The sequence below is a fragment of the Acanthochromis polyacanthus genome, chromosome 5 (assembly GCF_021347895.1).
Source record: "Acanthochromis polyacanthus isolate Apoly-LR-REF ecotype Palm Island chromosome 5, KAUST_Apoly_ChrSc, whole genome shotgun sequence".
In the NCBI taxonomy this organism is placed as follows: domain Eukaryota; kingdom Metazoa; phylum Chordata; class Actinopteri; family Pomacentridae; genus Acanthochromis; species Acanthochromis polyacanthus.
Window position 1 is genome coordinate 33,425,444 of NC_067117.1, and position 23,182 is coordinate 33,448,625.

Consider the following 23,182-nt stretch of genomic DNA (forward strand, 5'->3'; position numbering starts at 1 on the left):
TTAGAAATTCAACTAGACTGTTACTGGTTATTGTCAGTACTATAGTGGTTACTGGTGGATGAGGAAAGGACAAATCATGTTAAGATGTTAAAGGCCTCATTTTTGAAATGTCAGAAAACATCTAATAACAAGGACATATTTTGATTAGTGAGGACATTTTGAGCAATTCTCACTTATTTAAAGACTTATTGAGGATCCAGACTTTTATTTACGTTTACAAGGAGATTTAGATTGAAGTTCTGGCTATAAAATGTATGGCCCTCACAAAACACATGTATGAGATGTGATGTAAATGCTTTGTCTTTCAGTTGCTTTTCAGGTGAACCTGAAAATTTGTCTTGTGGTTCTCCTGAGGAATTCAATACTGCTGTTTTTTGTCTTAAAATTATTGACTGGAGGCCGAAATGCGACCTGAGCGTCTCTCTCCGCTGAGCTGGTACATTCGGCCAGATCACAATGAATGCCTGACAAACTTTAGCCAGTAAAACAAATGATCAGACGAAAACAAACTAAAGAAAAAGACATGAGTAAAAGGGGGTTAGCATGATCACAAGCAAATCAAAAGCAATAGAGACCGACTGCAGAAGCCTGTTGGTTTACATCAATCTGCTCTGAGATAGTATGAGGCTCATCTGGACTTTTTGAAGGGTTCCGCTTCAAAAAGCAACTGTGTTCAAACAGAATAAGGTACGTTTGCCATTTTTACTCAGCATTATATCAAATCAGTTCCTCAGCAGAGTGGTCATAATCGTCCATGAATAAATGAGACCATGATGCAGCATTTTTTCAAGAGATCGAGCAAACAGACGCTTCTATACTTTTATACAGCTGAGTTGACTCACTGATTCTATTCACTTGAAAGCAAACAAGAAAAGACAAAAATCTGACTGCTTGTTAAGCTTTCCTTCTAACACCTGATATTTTGATTCATTTTTATCCACTGACTGAGTAAAGAGTGAAAACCATCACCAGTTCATAACTCATGTCATGCATGCGGACATAGAGGATTTTTTCTTCTTTTGTAGAACCGAGTTAGTTGGTGAGAATTTAAGGTCAGATGTATTTCCCCGAGATTATGCCTCAGCTACATCTGCTGGTGAGCTAGTTAGCTGTCCATGCTAACATTAGCGGCTCATGTTGTCAAAAAAATACCACCTTACAAAGTCTATCAATACAACCTCATTTACACTGCTTTAACTTGTCGAGAAATCCAAAGAAACTTGATCTGACTTGTAGTGTTTGTGAATCTCTGATGGGCAACATCTGTCTGGAGAGGGTTTAGTGAGTTGTGAACTTTTTGCCATTGTACACACTGATTTTGGTCAGACATTTCAGTTGTGTTTACAGACAGTCACAGTGTTAAATAACATCATGACATGTGAACTCATCTTTGGTCTCATTTACTCACTAATGGCGTTTCTGTGTACATATTGAAGTCAAATAAACCTAAAAAAGTATTATTTGATCCGTCAAACTGCTCTGCTGTTTTCAGCCCAGTCTGGATGAACTGTACCTGCTGACAGAGTTGACTAGTACAACAGAAGGAACTTCAAATCAACACCAGGTGATAAGAATGTGCAAATCTTTCCGATCTGCACTGTTCAAACAGTAGAAATATTCAGAAATCAACACGGTCAAACTTTCCTCACAACACTTCACAGACTTACTGTCCTCGTATAGCCTTCAACACTTCAACAAGAGCTCTGTTTTCTGAGGTGTGTGTGACAGGCTTAGCCTCATGTCTTACTTTTCTTGACCTTCTTCTCTTCATCGTTCTCGCCGGCGCCCAGCAGAGTAAAGATGATGCCAGTTTGAGAGTTGAGGCCAACAGCTGACACCACCATCTTGCCTGATCCCTCCATCACATGGGTCCCTGAGGGAACATTCAAAAAGCTTAGCGTCGCAACAGAAACTTTTTTTTTTTTAACAGTCAATGTGTTACTGTGTTGTTTATTTTTATTTTAAATGATTGTCAAATCAATTATCAGTAAATTTTTAAAGCTGCATCAGTGAGTAGACCTGTCTTTGTATTTATGCTGTGCTCCACGTGTCCATTAATAATTTAATGAATAAAAACTGTTTTATTATAATTAGGCAGAAGACAATGACATGCATGTCAGTAAGTGTATTGTAGATCTGCTGTTGTAGTACCTGTTTGTTCCACCAGGTGGAGCCTCTTATTGTTTATTACTGTTGTGACCAGAGGAGGCATCAGACTATGAACAGTTCATGTTGGCAAACAGAGTGCATTGTGGGGGTTAGCTAGCAGCAGCATCCTGACAAAGTCTTCTGTGATGGTTAATGACTTCTGTCCAGAGGTCATGCGTTTAAGACAAACTGGGATTGATAACAACATGGTGAAAATTCACTGGCACGTCGATAAACGGAGTGGCAAACAGAACTGAGTTTTTTTTAGGCTAAAATAGCTTTAGAAGCATATTGGAAAATGTTCACTGTACTTAATTAAAATAATAATTCATTGATCACAAAGCTAATGATCGGTTACGAAAATTGTTAAAAATTTGCATCCCTAATTGGAGCATCGCATCATTTATAAATGTGTGCTGTGAGATTGTGCGTAAGTTGAACTTGGATGCCTTAATATTCACTTGACTCTGTGCGTGCAATTAATTTAATTAGTCTAAACATTTAAATGCCACACATCCAACACAAGCAAGGATGGATGGGAGGATGGGACATTCAACTTTTAATCAAACAGCACCAAACATTCAGGTGGATTGTTCATGCACTTGTGAAATAGGCCACACAGTTGAGGTCTCTGCCGACAAGAACCAAACATGTTTTTGTTTAAGAGGATAAATGTGAGGAGTACTGAGTGGTGGTCCATGTCATGTGTCTGTGCAGTGCCGCTCACCGGACAGAAGCATTGGGTCCTTCTCTGCTGACTTCCGAACCTGGTCAGACTCTCCAGTCAGAGAGCTCTCATCGATCTTGAGGTCATTGCCCTGGATCAGGATCCCGTCAGCAGGCAGCAGGTCTCCTGCAGGATAGAGGTCAGAGTGTCTTTGCCTCTGGATGTGAGGAGGATCTTCTACTGCTTCTGCATTTCATTTATTTCTCTATACATCTTCAGTATTCACTGATTTTTGCTCCAGTCATTTTAAAAATCTGATGAAAGCTTGAAAAACTAAAGCACTATGTTAAACCCATGCTCTCTTGAGCTAAAATACAAGAAAAACAATGACAGCAACAAAAGACACTCAGAAAATTAGAAAGTTAATCTCAATGTGCATTGCATGAATGTGTGTGTAAATTTCTGATGAGCCTCGTCTGTACAGTCACACGTTTTAGTGTCCTGTTGGTCAGAATGTGTTTTCCGGGTCTGGTTGAGGGACTTCAGTAGAAGGAAATCTTAGCATATGAAGACATGTCAGACAAGAGCATGTTTCCAGCTTCATGTCTATAGGTTACTGAATGCTTTTCTTCTTCAGTCTTCACAGTAACTTCAACCCATCCAGCACCTTTGAGATGAACTAAAACTCCAATATTTTAGTGTTGTTTTTGTGGGTGGTTCAATATCTGGCCAAGGAACAACATTTGGCTAACTAACATATTTATAGTTTATTACTTACAGTACATTAGCATGATTTGTCCCTGAATTAATGTAAATAAGTTAACTGTAGCCCAACAGACTGATGTATATACATACATCAGATATACATGAGACATGATACATGAGACTTGCAGGGATGTCTAATCAGAATGAATCTTAAAGAGGCAAAAAAAAAAAAAAGCAGAACCTCCGGTCATGATTGAGTTTGAAACTGGAGTTTTGTGGCACAGATTTGCTGCCTCGGTTTGTTGTGTGGATTTCATACCGTATTTGATCTGAGCGATGTCTCCCACCACGATCTCGGCCACAGAGATCTGGATGACCTGACCTTTGCGAATGACAGTGAATTTTTGCTCTTGTTCGATGCGACTCTGCAGCCCACGGAACTGCTTTTCCTTGGACCAATCATTGAAGGCCGTCACCAGGACCACGATAATGACCGAGAACAGGATGGCGGCGCCCTCGATCCAGCCAGCCTGGGCCTCGCCCTCGTCCTCCACGCCACCTGCAACCTGGCCGCATGCTGGAAACAAAAAATGACAATTTGAAATAAATAATAAAATAAACAGACAGACCACTACAAATGATGTAAAATAGGTTTGTTAACAGCGATTGTAGAATTCAGAGAAAAGGTTGAGCATTGTTTGCTCAGACAAAAAAAAAACAACAATTCCGGTCACCACATTAGCAAAAAGCTCAGTTCTCCATCCTTCACAAGGAGAACTACTGTCAGAAAACTCAGAAAGGCAGTGAGAGGAGGTACAACAGAGTCCAACTGGCTGGGAGCTGATCTGTGAACACTGAGACTATGTGGTTTATACTTTAACCAGGTAGCTACCAGTTTCAAAGCTAAATTCTGAAATACAGAATATCTATACACATACAGATTCTCTTTTCAGTGAGGTAGGAGGCACAGATGTACATTTTAGTAGTTCTAGTACAGTAATTGCAGCACCTACAAAAGTTAGTCAGCTTTTAGTAACTCCTCCTTTGGCAGCTTGCACACACATTATGTAGTAGCAAAGAGTCTTTCTGTTCCTGATTTAGGGATTTGCACATCAGTTTTGAGATATGTTTGGACTATTTGTCCTGTCTAGCACGTCGACAGACTTTCAGTGATCTACAGGTCAGCAGACTGTGATGTTCAACAGCTTCAGCTTGTGTTTCTAGAAGTAGTTTGTGATGATTTAGAGGTCTGCTCCAGATTATTGTCCTGCTGTAAAGGCAGTTTTTCAGATTCAGCTTCACAGATTGCATATTTGTGTCCTAAATGAGCTATAGCAGATATTTAGTAGAATTACAACTCTAAAGGTAAAGATTTATACAGAATCTAAAAATACTGGCATTAGCTTAAAAAAGTTGCAATTTGTGGGATCTGAAGTGTGAGATCACTGACCTTCACTGTCGCCCCCTGGTGGGTGGTAGAAGGACAGGCCGAGCGAGATGATTGCAGCAATTTCCAGGATGATGAGTGTGACATCCTGCAGAGCCTCCCACACCAGCTGCAAGAACGTTTTGGGCTTCTTTGGGGGGATGAAGTTCTTTCCGAATGCTGTGTGACGTTTCTCCAAATCATTGGGGTTACCAGACAGACCTGCAGACACAAACATGACTTATTAAGGGCAACTGAGCAAAACAAATGATACTACACAAGTAACAGCAGCCTGAATTCTATTTTCAGTTTGTTTCCATGCATGTCTCCTATCTGCAGTGTAAACACAGTCTGCAGTTCAACTGAAAACTCAGAATTTTTATTGTGTGACTATCAGTCACATTTGAGTCATTAATGACCCCACAGTTGTGCAGAGGAGACTTTTTTTGTCTTTGACAGAATCTTTTCCCTTACAAAAGGGCAGTGACAAGTCAGTAGTTGAAGAACAGTAGGAGTCTATGACAGCAGCAGCCTGTCATTCAAAGCAGACCTGCCCATAACTATACATCATTTTCAGCATTAATACAATTTAGAAAAAAAGATCCCCATCTGTAGTGGACATGAATGACTTAATAAGCTATAGAAACTAAAACTCTATTTTCTAATAGGCTGTGAACTTCATTTCTGCTGTAAAGTTTTTGTGAAGGTCTGAGGTCTGTGAGACACTTTTGGAGCCTCAAGTGGACATTTGAAGAGCTGTCATTGTTGGCACTTTTGTATTGTCTTCATTCCTCAGCTGCTTGAATGAAACTACTACTACTACTATACCAGTTTCCTAGCCTAGCCGCACTAGACAACCCAGGGCAACGAATTTAATTCTCTGCCAGGGTGGGTCTAGTTACCCTCCATAAGACTCGAGGCTGGATGCTCCTAAAACTGGCCGGACCAATCACCATGAAGTGTAGAGTCAGAAGGCGGGCGTAACGAAGTGACGACAGAGGTGCGACGATTCTGACAGAAACAACCGGCGCACAATAAACAGTTATCTTTTGACTCGGGTTTGGCCACAGCCCTTAAAGATTTGAAGCTAAAATTCAACTTGAAAGATAAACAAAGGACGGCACTGAAGTGTTTCATTGAGAAGAAAGACGTATTTGGACTTATGCCGACGAGATATGGCAAATCCTTAATATACCAGTTGGCTCCGCTGGTTGGGAAGCTAATGGGACTTAGCCACAATCCGCTGGCGCTCTAGGAACTACATCAGCCTATTCGTTGCACTGATTGGTTGTATACCTACCCAACTGCTGCAGAGTGATTTGAAAGACAACCTTTTAGCCCGGCTCCCTCCCTGTCGAGCGGTCCTAGACCCTTGCGTCTTCAGAACATGGGTCTAGCGCGGCTAGGCTACCAGTTTCCTTCTTCCTTCATTACTTTGACTACAGTTTACTAAACCGTTAGTCTAAGTGCTGTTGATGAAATTCCTTTTTTTTAATATTTCTGACTTCTGTCCTTTATTGGAAGTGTGTTAAACTTAGCACATGGCTGTGCATGCTCACTAACAGTGAGGGGATGCACAATGTTATGAAAAGTCTAGATTGACCCACTTTTGTTACAGGCTGCAGTATTTCCATACGCACTATTTATTTGGGCAAATCACCAACACAGACCTGTCCCACCCAGAAACATTCTGTAATGCTGTATTCAATATTTCCTTCTTTTTTTGTTTGAAGATCTAATTTTGTTTTTATTTACTTTAAATCACTTAAAGATGAAGGGTGCATTCAGGTGCAGCTCAACATATAAAAAAATTAAATCCCATTATGACAGTTGAATTTTAAACAGCTGTGAGGAGCTCCAGGTTTCACTGATTCCTCTGTTTTCTACTGCTGGGTTTCCCCAACATAGAATTGGCTCGTGAGCCCTTAAAACGACTCTCTGGCCACTCTTTCAGAAAAGGGTTTAAGCCTGCTGAGCTGCACAGACACAGGAAAGAAAAACGAAACGTTAAGAGGAAAGTCCACAGATATAAACCTAACTTTACATATGACAAATATCTCATCTGTGATTCCTGCTCCTGTCAGTCATTCTGAGGTCCTGAGCCTCCAGTCAGGGATCATTGCTGTGTGTTTGTATCTGCAGCCTAAACTGACCTGAACCCTCCCCTGCTGAAAACACAATCTGCTGCTGCAGCTGAGCCAAACAAAGCAGTGCCTGATCACACAGTCTGATCAGCTGCCTCACATGAAGCTAGCATAGATGCTGATTAATCATTTATTTGGAAATCAATTTTTAAAAAGTCTGAATCTATAATGAAAGTAACCGTAGCATGTATACTCCAACAATCAAATGTTAACTAAAGCAATGAGAAAGCCTGAAAACCCACAAACTTGCACAAATTTCAACCACCAGATTTGTTCTAATCAATGAGTCTGGCGAACTGAAAACTGGGAGTGATGCTTCTCTGTCCATCTGTAGAAAGACTTGTCCCAAACGTCTGCTTACAGAAGACCAAACAATGTGAGAGTTATTGATTCCAGAGCTGTGACTGTCATTTTCCAGCAGTGACTCATGTCTAAGTGCCCATTCATTCTCCATATAAAGACAATAAATACAAGGAGGTTTCTCAGTCGACCCGGATGCTTACAGGAGGACAGACCAGGAGCACTGCAACTATCTTAGAACTCCTCATTGTTTCTATTTAAATCCGACTTTGCAAGAACACCATTTGCTGGTTGTTATAGTCTGTTAATTAACAGCGGGAAATCAGCAGCTTGTCCTCACCTTCATTCTCTCGTGACCTTGTTAACGGAAACTGTGCTAAATTGTGTTTGCAGCACTTCTGACACCACTGATCTACTTCATTTTAAATAAACCTGTTTATTTTTCAGTGAAACATGGAAATCTGAGACTTCCTATGCACAGCTGTGTGGGCTGCAACATGGCTGCTGTGGATTCTTGTGAAATTGGGAGATGTGCAGTGGAACGTGATGTGAATGTCAACAGACCGCACAGCCAGGATTTCTCATGAAGGCAGACCATGTAAGTCAGTATGAACATGAGCTAAGGAAAGTTTCTATCCTCATATGTTTTAATAATGGCCTCTTATTCTCTGCTGACAGACTGAATGAGAGTTCCTCTACTCAAATTCATGAATTCTCTCTATCTGTCTCTTTTCTGTGGATGCAGCAATCAGGAGTAACTACCAGGTACCAGTTTCTGTCATTTTGAGGGCTTGCCTACTTTCAGACTATTATGCTGCACACACAGACATACTCGTTTTCTAATCTCCCTCCTGATTCATGTCATCTAATCTTAATTGGATAGTTTCAGTGACAGAATTATGTAACAACTGAGCGCTGAAGGTGAAGATTAGAGAAGAAGTACCATATGAGATGAGGTGAGGCCAAATGAGGTGAGGGAAGAAGAGATTCAGTGTGGTGGTGAGATGAGGTGAGATTGGATGATATGAAATAAGATGAGGTGATATGAGATCATGTGAGATGAGGAGATGAAGCAGGGCGTTCAGAAACTGTTGAACGATGAGGTGAGGTTTAATAAAACGACACAAGGCTTCTAATGTGAGGTTATTCAAGGTGCGGCGAAGTGATATGAAAAAGAATAACATAAAAAAGATGAGCAGAATCTGAATCCAGTTCCAGATCTGCTTATTGCCCCATTTCATTTCTGTCATCAAAGTTTTTAATTGCTGTGTGAAGATAATTACTGTATTTAAGAATCCAGCTTCTTCTACTCACATTGATTAATACAGTTCCTTTTGTAAATTATCACTTAAGTTTAATTAAATGACACATTTTAATTGACCCAATTAACATTTATAGGAATATGATTAACATTGCAACTTTACCTAACCTTAATATTCAAATCTGGTAAAAACCTATAACATGAATTATTACACAAGTTTGCCAAACTAATTCAAATATGAAGGGTAAAATGCTATTATTATTTATAGAGGAAAATAGCTAATCTAGCTATTAAAGTTAATAGAGGTCAGCAGACATAATTTGGGCTGCAAAGTCAGCACTGTTACATTTATTTAACAACAGTCTTTGTCAGTTTTGGTTTGTCGTAAACACACGAGCTCTGGTAGGAGGTCATTATTGTCACAGAAGTCTTTGTCATGGTGCCTTTTGCCAGCTACAATATAAGGCAGTCCCTCCAGGAATTGTTGCGATCGCGCGAATTCAACCAATCTCCACGAATTTTGTGCAGCCTTGCAATTTTGTCCAATCACCACAACTTTTCCGCAAATTTGGCCCACCTCCCAGGAGTTCCACCAATCGTAGCAGTCGTAATGCACATACGTCACTGAATGCACTTCTTTGTTTTAGGCTTAAAGATGCAGACATGCGACACTAATGTCTCTCATTTACCAACAAAAATTACTGCTGAAGACTGTGCAAAACAATTAATTCCCTGATCTTTTTCCCCAAAGCAGAAGTAAACTGTTTTATACCCATGCAATATTGTGGTGGAATAAAAAACAAAACAAAAAACAATCGCTTGATAACACATTTCTACCACGAAATGTTAGGGGAATGGCTGAAACAAGTGGACCACAGACCAGAGAAATCACCGTGATGGAAACTGTTGCATCCAGATCTGTTGGAGGACTGAAAGAAAGAAGCAAGTTAGATTGATTATTCCGACAAGGAACACGGTGGAGTTATGTAGGGCTGCAACAACGAATCGATAAAATCGATAATAATCGCTTATTAAAAGCGTTGGCAACGAATTGCATTATCGATTCGTTGTGTCGCGTGATTCATACGTCACTCGCCATGGCGCAGAGCAGTCTACTTCAGCTGCAGAGCGAGGTGGAGGCAGAGCGGAGGCAGTGTTTTCAAAGGAAAAGAAAGGTCAACAAATGAAACATGACTGACACTGAGAAAACAGTTTGACCTAAGTCCTCATAAGTGTGGGAGCATTTCATGCTTCACAAAACAAAAACATGAAGCATGTCCACTACATGTGATTTTCCCGCACGGCAAGGCACAGATGACGAATGATCACAAGCGGACCACTATGTGGTCACATGACCGCGCTTTCAGCTTGACCGTCCGGTAGATGAGTCTGATAAACACAGCGGCTCGGCGGCAAACTTTCTCTATTATTTCGAAAACACTTCAGGGAAAAGTATTTCTAAAGCAATTGAGACGAGAAATAAGCTGCAGCCGCTGAATCTGTCTTTGTTTCAGTTCACCGTAGGCTAGTTTAGATGTTTGAGGACAGTAGAAGTCCACGAGTCTACTTTATGCAAATACGCTGCAGGTAAACACACCGGATCGCAGCTGGAAACGCACCGCAACCGGAGCAGCATGCCACATGCGATGTGTTGCATCTAGTGGACACAAACTTTAAGTCACTACATTATCCTACATTTGTTCCGTTTTACAGTGAGGAAGCGAACTTTAGTCTCTCTGGTAGCCGCCTGATGTTAGCTTGTTAGCTGATTAATGACAGTGATAAGGTGTGTGTGACTGTGAGAGATACATTTTATTTCACTTTAATCAGCTTAAAGCTGCTGTCCGGAGTTTCCGTTTGTTTTCAATTTATGTATCATTGTTTAACAAAGCTTAAATGTGTTAGTCTAGTTCGATATTATAAAGTTAGTATAACGCGATATGAAAATTTATTCATGAGCTCCGCCTTCCTCTCATAGACCCCCATGTTATTCCAAAAAGCGCCGGTTGCTGCCGACCAATCAAGTTCGAGCTTCAGCTTTGTCATGTTGTCAATCAACGGTTACGCGCACAGCAAGCATGCCCATGCAGAGGTGGGCGAGCTACGCACTACGCAACCGCGCGCACATTTGTTTTGCTTGTGGAGGAGAGAGCATCAGGGATCAGCAACTTCCAGAAAAGTTACCAATCCCACGGCTTGTCAGGCCAAGAGACTGCAGGACGTTTTTTGGCTCGGGGTGCTCGCGTCGCTCCCCGACCACGGCCTCCATAGCCCGGCTGACGGCTTCGTTTAGATGCCCGACCTCTGGAGGAAGATGTTGGGGCGTCTGGGACATACTCTTCATCAGAGGAGTCATGCAATTCTGAACTCTAGATGGAAATAAATAAACAATGTAACACATATACACGCGTAAATGCACTAAGTTTGATAAACAACGTCATCGAGAGGGATACACGAGTGTAATCACATATTGAAACTTTACTCGTTCGTCCTAGCAGATTCATGTTATTTTGGTATTAGGACATGTTAGACTCAATACAGAATTCTAACGTAATTCCTTTATTATTTACTAAATGTACTAAATGTAGAAGAGTGGAAAACAGCAAAACAGGCAAGATACTGCAGCACTCCGGGCACTCCTCTCATGTACTGCACGCGTGCACAAATAAAGAGGCGAAATCAGAGGGAGGGCGGGACCAACAGTGTTTTGGGAGACGCTGCGATTCAAACTCCGGACACGAGCTTTAAGCAGGGTTTGATAATGCATTATAAATAAACGTAACTTGCACACTATGGTGGTAATAATTTGAAGATTAAGCCTCACGTTTTAATTTTCTGACACAGTCTGAGTGAAGGCACTGGTCTGTGTTGGAGTGAGGCAGGATGAATTGCATTGATAAGCTTTATGATGAGAAAGACATCATGTACACCACAGCAAGCAGTTGTCTGACTGAGAGCATCGACAACATGACCGTCACTGACATGAGGCCTCTGTCGATGGTTGAAGACAAAGGCTTCACTACAATGATCTCATTTGTTCTGTCATTCCAAATCTTCTATTTCTGAATAAAGAGGCGGAAATTAAAAATGTATTTTTTTATCCAATTCATCGATTAATCGAAAAAATAATCAACCGATTAATCGATTATTAAAATAATCGTTAGTTGCAGCCCTAGAGTTGTGTGAGGGTTGGTGGACATTAATCATTCCTCTATTAGCAACATTATTCAAAAACAGACTAAGGGGTTTGGATGAAATTTTCAGGGTCGGTCAGAAATGACACAAGGACCAAGTGATTCGATTTTGGCAGTGATGCAGCTTAAAGACTGGATCCGCGGATTTGTTGAGGATTTCCCATTGTGGTAGCAGCACGGCATCTGATAGCAGCACGGTAACCATGGCAACAAGTGAACGCTACCTCAGCGGCCTGCAGACGATCATCCCCCCTCCCGGATGTTATGGACCGGACAGGACCGAATATTCGGATATTCGTCATTAATAGGGGCCAAATATCCGGAGATCAGAAACTGCTATTCGGGCCAGTCCTAAAGCTGCTGTGAATTCAGGCATTTTCCGCCGCAACAATCTCAAAAAACACCCGTGAAATCCTGGAAAGACTGATAAGGATTACAAAAAATGGTTTGGTCCTATGGGACAGGAGATAAATTAAGATTAGACAAGGTGAGATGACAGATGATCAAAATAAGATGAGGTAAGGAGAGAGGCTATGAGTTACATAAAATGAAACAAAGGTGAGTGTCCCTGGTCCCAGAGCTGGATGTTTCAGATCTGCGGTTGCTGTCCCACCAACTGTCCTAGTGTCCATCATGTCCACTGTGGGATGCTGCTGCTGACCTTCCTCCAGCCCACTGCTTCCAGCTGCCCATTTCCACCAGTCTACTCTGCATCACCCTCACTATACTTGATATGCTCTCCTACATACTGTTTGAATTTTACTACCAGCTATATATGTAGTAGATTTAATGCCAGAACTGTACATCCTAACAGTAGACTATGAATCAGTTTCAATGTCAGCTTCTACTTTGTATCATCTGTCTTATCATGCATGTATCAAATTGTGTGTTTTATGTTCCCTGTTCCCCTCCCCTACCCCTCTCTACCCCTTCTGTCCCTCTCAACCCGCCCGGCCAGCAAGCAGATGGGTCACACCACATAAAGAGCTGGGTTCTGCTCAAAGTTTTTTTTTTCCTGTTAAAAGGGTGTTTTCCTTGCCACTGTCGCCTTTGGACTTGCTCTGGAGGTCAGGCATATGGGTTCTGTAAAGTGTCTGAGACAATTTGACTGTAATTGATGCTACATAAATACAATTATATTGAACTGAAAATTGAATTGAAATGAAAGGATGATGAAGTGATCTTCGGTGGAAAATAACTGAAAAGAAATGACATGCTCAGTTACAGTGAGATGGTGGCATGTGATGAAGTGACTTGTGTTAAGGTGTGTTTTCTGAAAGGTGAGGAGAGACAAAATTATTTGAGATTTGTTTTAGAATCAACAAAAATCAAATTGCAAAATTAACACAGTACGCTACCATGGCACAGCATGCAGTGCATGTTAATCTTTTTTTTTTGGTCTGCATTTATTCTCATTGTTTAACTCCACAGAAGGGGTGTGAACACTTTATGAGATTAATGCATATTTTAGTCTTGCAGCCAAATATTTTATTATTTAGTGCATGCATGTGACCATCACCAGCCCTCCCTGAAAGCTAAGCTGACACTCTTTACTACAATTCCCTGTTAAGAGCCAGGGAGGGCAGTGCTACACCTCAGTGGTGACGTGAGGGGAAACAAAGGGTGGACAGGACAAAACAGGACGGACAGGGACAGGGACTAGCAAGCGGTGCTATTACATCTGAAGAATATCAGGTACTGTGTTATTCCCGACTATTACCCATCAATAAGCCAAACAAACAAACACATACACAAAAACAGAAAACCAAACAAACAAAAAATAAATAAATGAATAAATAACCAGACAGTACTGAACACCATAGTTGTGGGTGTCATGTCAGTATAGAGTGGAATAGGCCAGAAGAAGATACTAGAGAAAAGGAGAGTGGGTTTAGTATGAGATTAGACTCTGGAGAGAGTCTCAGCACATTCTGGCGGGTCCCATCACTGCTCAACAGCGGAACTCGACAGGAGCTGGTGGGACCTGAACAAACATGCACATGCAAGTGTGAAAGACCCCGAAGCCCAGAGCAGCCAACACAGCAATGCAGGGCCAAGCCGACAGGGTGTCCCCAGGAGAACCGCCACGGGGCGGCACCCCCAGAGAGCAACCGGGGCCACCACGTACCACACGGACCCCGAACACAAGAGGGAGCAGCTACCGACACCCCCAGCACGCCAGAACCGACCCAGGCAGCCCAGGGCAAGAGGACCCACCTGCCACCCAAACCCCAACCCCACCCGAACCGGCCCCCACCAAAACCCCGCACCCCACCACCCCACCAGCCGACCTCCCACCAACACCCACACACACCCACACCCCCCACACACCCCCACCCGCTTACCCCCCACCCACACCCCACTCCCAAGGGGGCCGACGGCCCCAAGCAGCCAGGAAGCCAGACACAGGGGCAGAGCGCCCCACCGAAGGGAGGGCAACCAGCCCATCAGTGCATGTTAATCTAAACGTGTCTGAGCGACAGACCAGCTAATTGACATACTGACTGACTATTTCTGTGGTTTCAAGTTGAAGATGAAACATCTTCAAGATGAGCAGGGGCACATGCAGAGATTTAAAAAATACACCAGCTGTCAAAGTCATCGGTAACAATGTTTGATCACTCCATAGTTTAGTTCAAAGTCTGGTTTGATCATTTTCAAGGCAGTGATTGATGCTGAAAGTGACAGTCACACTAAAATAAATAAGAACATCTCATAGAGCACCTTCACTGGCTGTTTGATCGATACGAGTCTGTTTTTCTGTTTTAATGCTGTGATGGCAGGCTTCATCTAGTGCTTGGCATTGGCTTGCTGCTGGTAAACATCCCTATGGAGATGCAGATTAAAGCTCTGAGATGATGTGCCAATAACAGAGGAGCAGCTACTGCACACTCGCCTGTCACAGATGTTTATGTATTTCAGCTTCCAGCAGAAATGGACTTTATTGGTCCAAAAAGAGGTTTCTTCCAATCCACAGCTTTATCAGCCAACATGCAGCTTCATCTGTTACCACACACGGCTTTCATTTTCATTCATTCTTCCTCTACTACAAAGGTAGCACTACAAAGACTGAGGAGTGTTTCTGCACTCTGTCCTCCATGCTGTCAGAGCTGCTTCCTTCATCATCCACCAGCTGTCTCTGCCTCCATCTTTACTATCTATACCACGCAGAGCGTTTTTCTTTCACTGCTGCCCCACAGCTGGAATAACAGGCACTGACACATACAGAAAGAAGTCATGCTAATGTCACACTGCAGTGTCAGCTTTATCTGACCACCTTCAAGTACCAAAACCAGTGCTGCTACCAACAACTGTGTTTCTGTCAATTAGTCACTCAACTGTTTTATCAATCAGTTGACAAATCAAATTTATTGGTAACATGACAAAGTGTATGTCATTACATAACATCTCAGTATGAAATGGAAACAAAGATTTGCATAGCTTTATGCAAAATTGTACAGTTAAACTGGACACTCCAACATAATAATAAATAAATCAAAATGATTGATTATTAATTTAGTGCAACTCCAAAAGAATTCCAAGGAATTCCGTCTTCTTTGCACCATAGCACATAACTGACGAGCTCTACATTGTACAATACACCCATCCTCCAAGCACGGTTTCAGTAACTACTACGTCACCTTCCCTCTCCCTCCCTCTCAACCCCAACCACTCCCACAGAGTGAAAACACTAACAGTACATCCACCCACTGGATCTCCTCTGGATTCACAGGCTCGTCTGGACAGAAGATACAACCAAGATGAAATTGGGCAGGGGATTGTGGGATATGGCTCTGCTCAGTATACATGTCCAGTTTCATGTAGCACTAGAAGACCAGCTTTGAGGTTCTTAGATAAGAAAAGTGTATCTGTACAGCAGTGGGGTCCCCTTTTGGTCACGGTTGGGAATGTGATGGGAAGTCATAGGTTTGGAAGAGGATTGGAAGCCCTTAAAGTGAAACAGTTCAGTCTATATATCAAGCAAAAGTCAATATGGACACAGTGGATATTTTACAGCGCAAAGCAGCTTAAATCAACTCCTTTTCTCCTTATTGTGTGATTGTTCTCTGACTTTTGTAGCAGTTTTAGATTCTCTGTAAATTCAGCTGAATTCTCTGCTCAGTGACATCTTTAACTCCTGTATAGTCTGACTCACCAGATGTAGGCTGCAGGTATAATACTGACATCCACTGCTCATTTTAGTTGGCTTTCTCCTCTCCTTCCGCTGTCTATGTGTTACTGTTACATCTCCAAGCAGCAACCTCCATACTGAAAATTTATAGTTTTGCAGAGGATTTGGATCGTGCAGCAATGCATGCCGGCTTTTTTGTGTGAATTATCCATTGTAATACAGAAATATCTCTCTGCATACAAATGTTCTACCAAAACCCATTTTTCAATTAGCCCTCCCGAGATGTTTGTGACTGGTTTAAAGAAACACAATGAAGACACAGCATTGTTTACTTTTTTCCCCACCAAACAACAGATTGTTAGTGAGGAACAGCAGAATGGTCTGGCTGTGTGAGAATACCTCATGATTCAAAGATTCTGTGAATGCATTAAAGACAGTGGAAGTCTTAGACGGCTTTAAGGGTCTATCAGGCTAACCAAAGGGTAATGGTAAAACACATGAGACACAAAGTGGAGCTGTCAGATAAATTATACAATAATAAATCCATTCTGGAAGTGGTGATCAGATTTACTCTAAATAGCTAAAAACAGAAAAAAAAAAAAACCTGATTTGTCATTAGATTGTGACACCTGGAGTGGATACCAAATTGATTTGGTTACAGTTTTTAACAGAACTCATGTGTTTGTATCCCTGAATATTTCATGTGTCTATCTCCTGACCTTACAGTAGTATGCAAAAGTTTGGGCACCCCTGATAATTTTCAAGATTTTCCTTTATAAATCACTGGTTGTTCAGATCAGCAATTTCAGTTAAATATATCATATAGCAGACGAACACAGTGATATATGAAAAGTGAAATGAAGTTCATAGGATTTACAGAAAGTGCGCACTAATTATTTAAATAAAAGTAGGCAGGTGCATAAATTTGGGTACCCTTGTTGTTTTATTGATTTGAATACCTTGAGCACTAATTATTGGAAAACAAAATTTGTTTGGTAAGCCCATTGAGCCTTGATCTACATACACAGGTGAAGCCAATCATGAGAAAGGGTATTTAAGGTGGCCAATTGCAAGTTGTTCTCCTCTTTGCATGTTCTCTGAAGAGTGGCAACATGGGAGCCTCAAAACAACTGTCAAATGACCTGAAAGCAAAGATTGTTCACCATCATGGTTTAGGGGAAGAATACAAAAAGCTAGCTCAGAGATTTCAGCTGTCAGTTTCCACTGTGAGGAACATAGTGAGGAAATGGAAGACCACAGACTCAGTTCTAGTTAAGGCCCGGAGTGCCAGGTCAAGAAAAATGTCAAATAAGCAGAGGCGAAGGATGGTGACAACAGTCAAACTCAACCCACAGACCAGCTCCAAAGACCTACAACATGATGTTGCTGCAGATGGTGTCACTGTGCATCGTTCAACCATTCAGGGCACTTTGCACAAGGGGATACATATGGGAGAGTAATGCGGAAGAAGCCTTTTCTGCACACATGCCACAAACAGAGTCGCTTGAGGTTTGCTAAAGCACATTTGGACAAGCCAGCTTAATTTTGGAATAAGGTGCTGTGGACTGATGAAACTAAAATTGAGTTATTTGGACATAACAAGGGGCGGTATGCATAGTGGATGAAGAACACAGCATTCCAAGACAAACACTTGCTACCCACAGTAAAATTTGGTGGTGTGGGGCTGTATGGCCAGTGCAGGTACTGGCAATCTTGTTAAAGTTGAAGGTCACATGGATTCCAGTCAGTATCAGCAGATTATTGCCAACAATGTTCAAGAATCAGTGACAAAGTTGAAGTTGCGCCGGGGCTGGATACTTCAACAAGACAACGACCCTAAACACTGCTCAAATTCTACTCAGGCATTCACGCAGAGGAACAAGTACAACGTTCTGGAATGGCCATCTCATTCCCCAGACCTGAATATCACTGAAAATCTGTGGTGTGATTTAAAGTGGGCTGTCCATGCTCGGAAACCATCAAACCTGACTGAACTTGAGGCGTTTTATAAAGAAGAATGGTCAAAAATACCTTCAACTAGATTCCAGACCCTCATTGGAAGCCATAGGAAGTGTTTAGAGGCTGTTATTTCTGCTAAAGGAGGATCTACTAAATATTGATGTAATTTTTCTGTTGGGGTGCCCAAATTTATGCACCTGCTTATTTTTGCGTAAATAATTATTGCACACTTTCTGTAAATCCTATAAAATTCATTTCCTTTCTCAAGTATCACTGTGTTCGTCTGCTATATGATATATTTAACTGAAATTGCTGATCCGAATAACCAGTGATTTATAAAGGAAAATCTTGAAAATTATCAGGGGTGCCCAAACTTTTGCATACCACTGTATGAGGACTTAGGCATGGTGGGACAAATGAATTAGAAAGCGCAAAATTTCAACCCACCCCTTTATGTTTGTGCACCTTTGTATTGATAGTATGTAGGTGAAATTTTACATGGCTTCATTAAACACACTAAAGTTTGTTTGTTTGTTTATTTGTTTATTTGACAGGGACAGAACAACAAACATTGTTACATTAACCGATGTCGTGTTCATAGGTCAATAGCTGACAGCTAATTCGCAGACCTGGTCCCTCACACATACAAACTACAGAAAATAGCCATTGTAGATAAAAAAATAGTCATTGTCGATAAAAAAAAATCATCGGATTATGAAGGAATCGGGGGAGGAATAACAGATTTTCTGTGGAATAATCCTTATAACAACGAACAGCTTTCTGTTATGTAAACTTTTGCAGCTGGGCTTCTTCATTGATAAGTTGAATCTTAAAACATGATCTGGGATCTAACTGTAGGTGACAGAAGTCTACACTGATAAGCCATTCCACAAACATTCTGGGGTTCAGACATTACCCTCTGGATGAGTCTTTGCACATCTTTTTCTTTAACGAAGTCTCCGAACCCTGTTTCTCCTAGGTAATTAAAATAAACTCTTTCTCGTCAGCAGTGTTATCTAAGTGTTTGAAGAAATAGCTGAGCATCATAAGTCCTCGGACTTTTACGTCTTAGAACAGAAACCCTGAAGTACATGGCAAAATGAGATTTTAGACTCCAATGTCTCAGCTATTTTCTGCTTTTTGAAAGAACTGCAGGGGAAAATATACAGTAGCTTATGTTAGTTTACTATAAGGGATGTGAGAGGGTGGAAGGAAGGAAGGAAGGAAGGAAGGAAGGAAGGAAGGAAGGAAGGAAGGAAGGAAGGAAAGAAAGAAAGAAAGAAAGAAAGAAAGAAAGAAAGAAAGAAAGAAAGAAAGAAAGAAAGAATTCTTGGAGTCTTTATCCCTCTTGCCGATCGCTCAGAGGAGCATTCTGCTTCAACTGCATGAGACATGCATGCCCTGAGGCTGTGTGTGTGTGTGTGTTACAGTGAACAGGACTCGGGTCACGCAGCTTGAACTAAATCTCAGATTGGTTGCTGACTTCTCACACCACAGAGCTCGAAGAAGCCGTGATACGCCAGCAGGCCGAGGAACCCCTGAACCTACATATACTGCGACTGTATGTCTGCATGAAGGGATTTATGTATAGCTCAGATTTACAGATTTACAGATTTGACCGACAGTTAGTACATATCTTAGTGACTGTCTCGGGGATGTTTTTATATAAAAAACAATACAGGCACAGATCTGTTATCAGTTCAGCTTTCTCTAACAGTGACAATAATATTGAGGAGACAATTTTCTACCTCACAAAATCCACATATATTTGCTGTTAGTTAGAGGTGTGATAGTGCCTGTTTTTGTGCCTGATATTATCAGCATGAGCGTTTTAATTCGGCACACATAACTACCGAATAAAAGCAGCCACTGTACATGCAGAATTTTGTTCTGTGTGCCGTACTCAACTTAAATCTGTTTCTCTTTCTGAAGTTTTGGTGGACATAGACCAATCGGAGCAGGAAAATCTAACACTATCGTAAAAATCTGCCGTTTGGGAACTCCACGGTTTTTCAGATAACTATAATGACAAGGGACAATAACAGGTGGATCGGACCAAAGCTGCATGCCGATGTTGTACAACTGCCATCGGCATCACAATGTCAACAACAGTGAAACAGGAAAAAACCCAGTTTCCCCTGGTAATTAAGCAGCTTCTTGGTAACAGTTCAGACCAGGCCACAGTGAGAATACATGTCAAACATGTTCTTAAAGCATATGTAACCAAACTCTGCTGAAAGTAAATGAGCCCCATTACAAAGTTCTCTCTGTCTGTATTCAGCCAGCAACTGTCCACAACTGATTCAACATCTGCTGTCCAATACAAGTGCAGTACAGTTTAAGCATGAATATTTTTCTGAATGATGGGTACTTACAGCCATGGCCATAAGTTTGGACACAAGTACCATGACACTTGTGAATCTTAGAAAATACCACAAAATTGTCACTTACAATATAGTACACAACTCCTGAGAACGATATTAAGTTTCATATTTAAATTAAAGCTGCAAGCAGCGATGGACGGGTCCTCGCATCCACGCTGGTCGTGAATCCACGCACGTCCACCAGGTGGCGCTGTGACTGAGAGTGTATGTCGGCCTCTGAATCGCATCTGGACCAGAGTCCAATCATACATTTAAAATTTCAGCCAGACTGTAGCATGTTCAGAGCAGTTATAGAGCATTTCCTGTCTATCCACCAGGTGGCGCTGTAACTCAGAGTGTATTTCACACAGTGGATGTGATGAGGGTTGGACTCTGATCACTCATGAAAAGTTTCAGGCTGATTTGATCATGTAGAGGCCAGTTATACAGCATTTACTGTCCCTCCATCAGGTGGCGCTGCGACTGAGAGTGTCTGTTGGCCTGTAGATGTGATCAGGATTGGATTGTGATCACACATGGAAAGTTTGAGGCAGATTGGAGCATGCAGAGGAGAGTTATACAGCAGTTGATGTTTCATGGCGAAGCATCAAAACGCTGATGGTCGCCATGGCCACGCCATTTGGCTTCTGGTTAAACTTTTGATAACTTTTCCAAACCAAGTCCTGCTGTGTGGACTGACAAAATTTCAGGTCTCCTGGAATTATCCCCTAGGAGGTATTAACTCTCAAAAATGAGAAAAATCATCAAAAATCTCACAATTAATCCAAGATGGCCGACTTCCTGTTGGGTTTAGGACATGGCTCCAAGAGGCTTTTTTGTGCGTCCTGATGTGCTCTATAAGCCTCCCAAATTTCATGGATGTAGGTGAAACGTGCTGGGGGGGCTGTTTGTTAAAAATACTGTAGGGGGCGCTATAGCATGTGCAGTGCCGAGATGCATACAGTGTTGTTCCTTGGGTCAATGGTGATGTGTGTGGTAATTTTTGTGAGCATTGGAGTATTCCTAACCTGTCAGAAAGGGCTTTGTTTTTCATGGCGATATTTGGTTGCTACGGCAACAGCGTTACATGAAATGTCACACCCTTCACAGTGTGTGATTGTCAAGAGGTGAAGACTCGACTGACCAATTTCCAGCATGATATCACCAAGTTTGGGGCCATTGTACCTGAAAATATAAGGCCTTAAACTTACTATTACCAACAGGTGGCGCTATGACTTTTTCAAAATTTATGAGTGTGGATGTGTTCAGACTGGACCTGGTATCCAGCATGTGAAGTCTGAGGCAGATAGGATGTTGTTCAGCTGAGATATGAATCGTTAAATTTTCATGGCGAAACATCGAAATTGGTTTGGCCGCCACAGACACGCCCTTTGATGACAAGTCACCATTTTCACTGGGATGCATCATCAATGTGTTTAGGCTGTTGTCACTGCATTTGAAGTGAATATGATCAACTGGGTAACAATAGGGCATGAAAGTGTAAAAGATGTCTATTTCCTGAAACCACAAGGTGGCGCTATGACTGTCAATGAATATCCCTATGTGGATGACATCAGGACAGGACTGTCATCATACATGTAAAGTTTCAGGCAGATTGGAGCATGTTGAGAAGAATTAGACACCACTTCCTGTTTCATGGCGAAGGATCAGTTGTTTGAGGCTCCGCCATGGCCACACCTTTTGGCTTCTGGTTGAGTTTTTGATAACTTTTCATCAGAAAGGTCTGGTGCATGTACTGGCCAAATTTCAGTTCTCTCAGACTTATCCACTAGGAGCTATAAATTTTGACAAATGTACAGCAAATTCAAGATGGCCGACTTCCTGTTGGGTTTAGGGTGTGGCTGTGATTGACTTTTTGGTGTGTCCTGATGTGGTGCATATGCCCACCAAATATTGTAGCTGTAAATAAAACATTGTGGAAGTTGGCCTAATGACCACTGTTTCAATTTTGCAGGTGGCGCTATAGAGCCATTTTTTCACACATATGCGCAACTCCCATAAAATATCAAATTTTTCGCCAGTCCTGATGTGCACGCCAAATTTCACGCGTTTTGGTTCATGATAAGGCCGCCAAAAAGGCAAGTCATTTCCCGAGGAGCGATTAAGTTTGAAAAATTTACAGCAAATTGAAGGTGGCCGACTTCCTGTTGGGTTTAGGGCGTGGCTGTAATTGACTTTTTGGTGTGTCCAGATGTTCTGCATATGCCCACCAAATATTGTAGCTGTACATGAAACATTGTGGCAGTTGGCCTAATGACTACTTTTTCAAGTTTGCAGGTGGCGCTATAGAGCCATTTTGCCACGCACATGCGCAACTCCCATAAAATATCAAATTTTTCGCCAGTCCTGATGTGCATGCCAAATTTCACGCGTTTTGGAGTATGATAAGGCCGCCAAAAAGCCAATTTACTTTACGGGAGAAAAAAAAAAAAAAAAAAAAAAAATAATAATAATAATAATAATAATAATAAACCCTAGGGTTTCAATAGGGTCCTTGGCACCGCTGGTGCCTTGGACAGTCGGTGCCCTGGCACCGCCTGTCCTTCGCACCCTCGGTGCTCGGACCCTAATAATAAACCCTAGGGTTTCAATAGGGTCCTTGGCACCGCTGGTGCCTTGGACAGTCGGTGCCCTGGCACCGCCTGTCCTTCGCACCCTCGGTGCTCGGACCCTAAAAAAACTTCAAAAGAGTTTGGTGTCATTTTGTTATTCTTACCTAATTCGGTTGTGAAAGTACTGCATTTTTTTTGTTATTTTCTTCTAATATTATGTTTTGGGAACAAAGTTGTTCCAATTGTTGGAATTTATTGATAATATTATATCCCTTGTTGATTTGTTGACTAATTAAACTGGTGCTGTCAA

The 23,182-nt window shown here is 41.7% G+C and overlaps 1 protein-coding gene across 5 annotated transcripts in view; it reads right to left on the reverse strand.

Moving 5' to 3' along the window:
- Window positions 1-23,182, reverse strand: part of LOC110964790 (plasma membrane calcium-transporting ATPase 1-like) — a 144,963-nt gene that overhangs the window by 60,887 nt on the left and 60,894 nt on the right. For all 5 annotated transcript variants that reach the window (XM_051948138.1, XM_022213624.2, XM_022213623.2 and 2 more), the window contains exons 3-6: window positions 4,971-5,168; window positions 3,840-4,097; window positions 2,876-3,001; window positions 1,748-1,873 (exon numbers count right to left, since the gene is read on the reverse strand). In XM_051948138.1, the coding sequence (XP_051804098.1) occupies window positions 1,748-1,873; window positions 2,876-3,001; window positions 3,840-4,097; window positions 4,971-5,168 (708 nt within the window). The remainder of the gene's footprint in view (window positions 1-1,747; window positions 1,874-2,875; window positions 3,002-3,839; window positions 4,098-4,970; window positions 5,169-23,182) is intronic.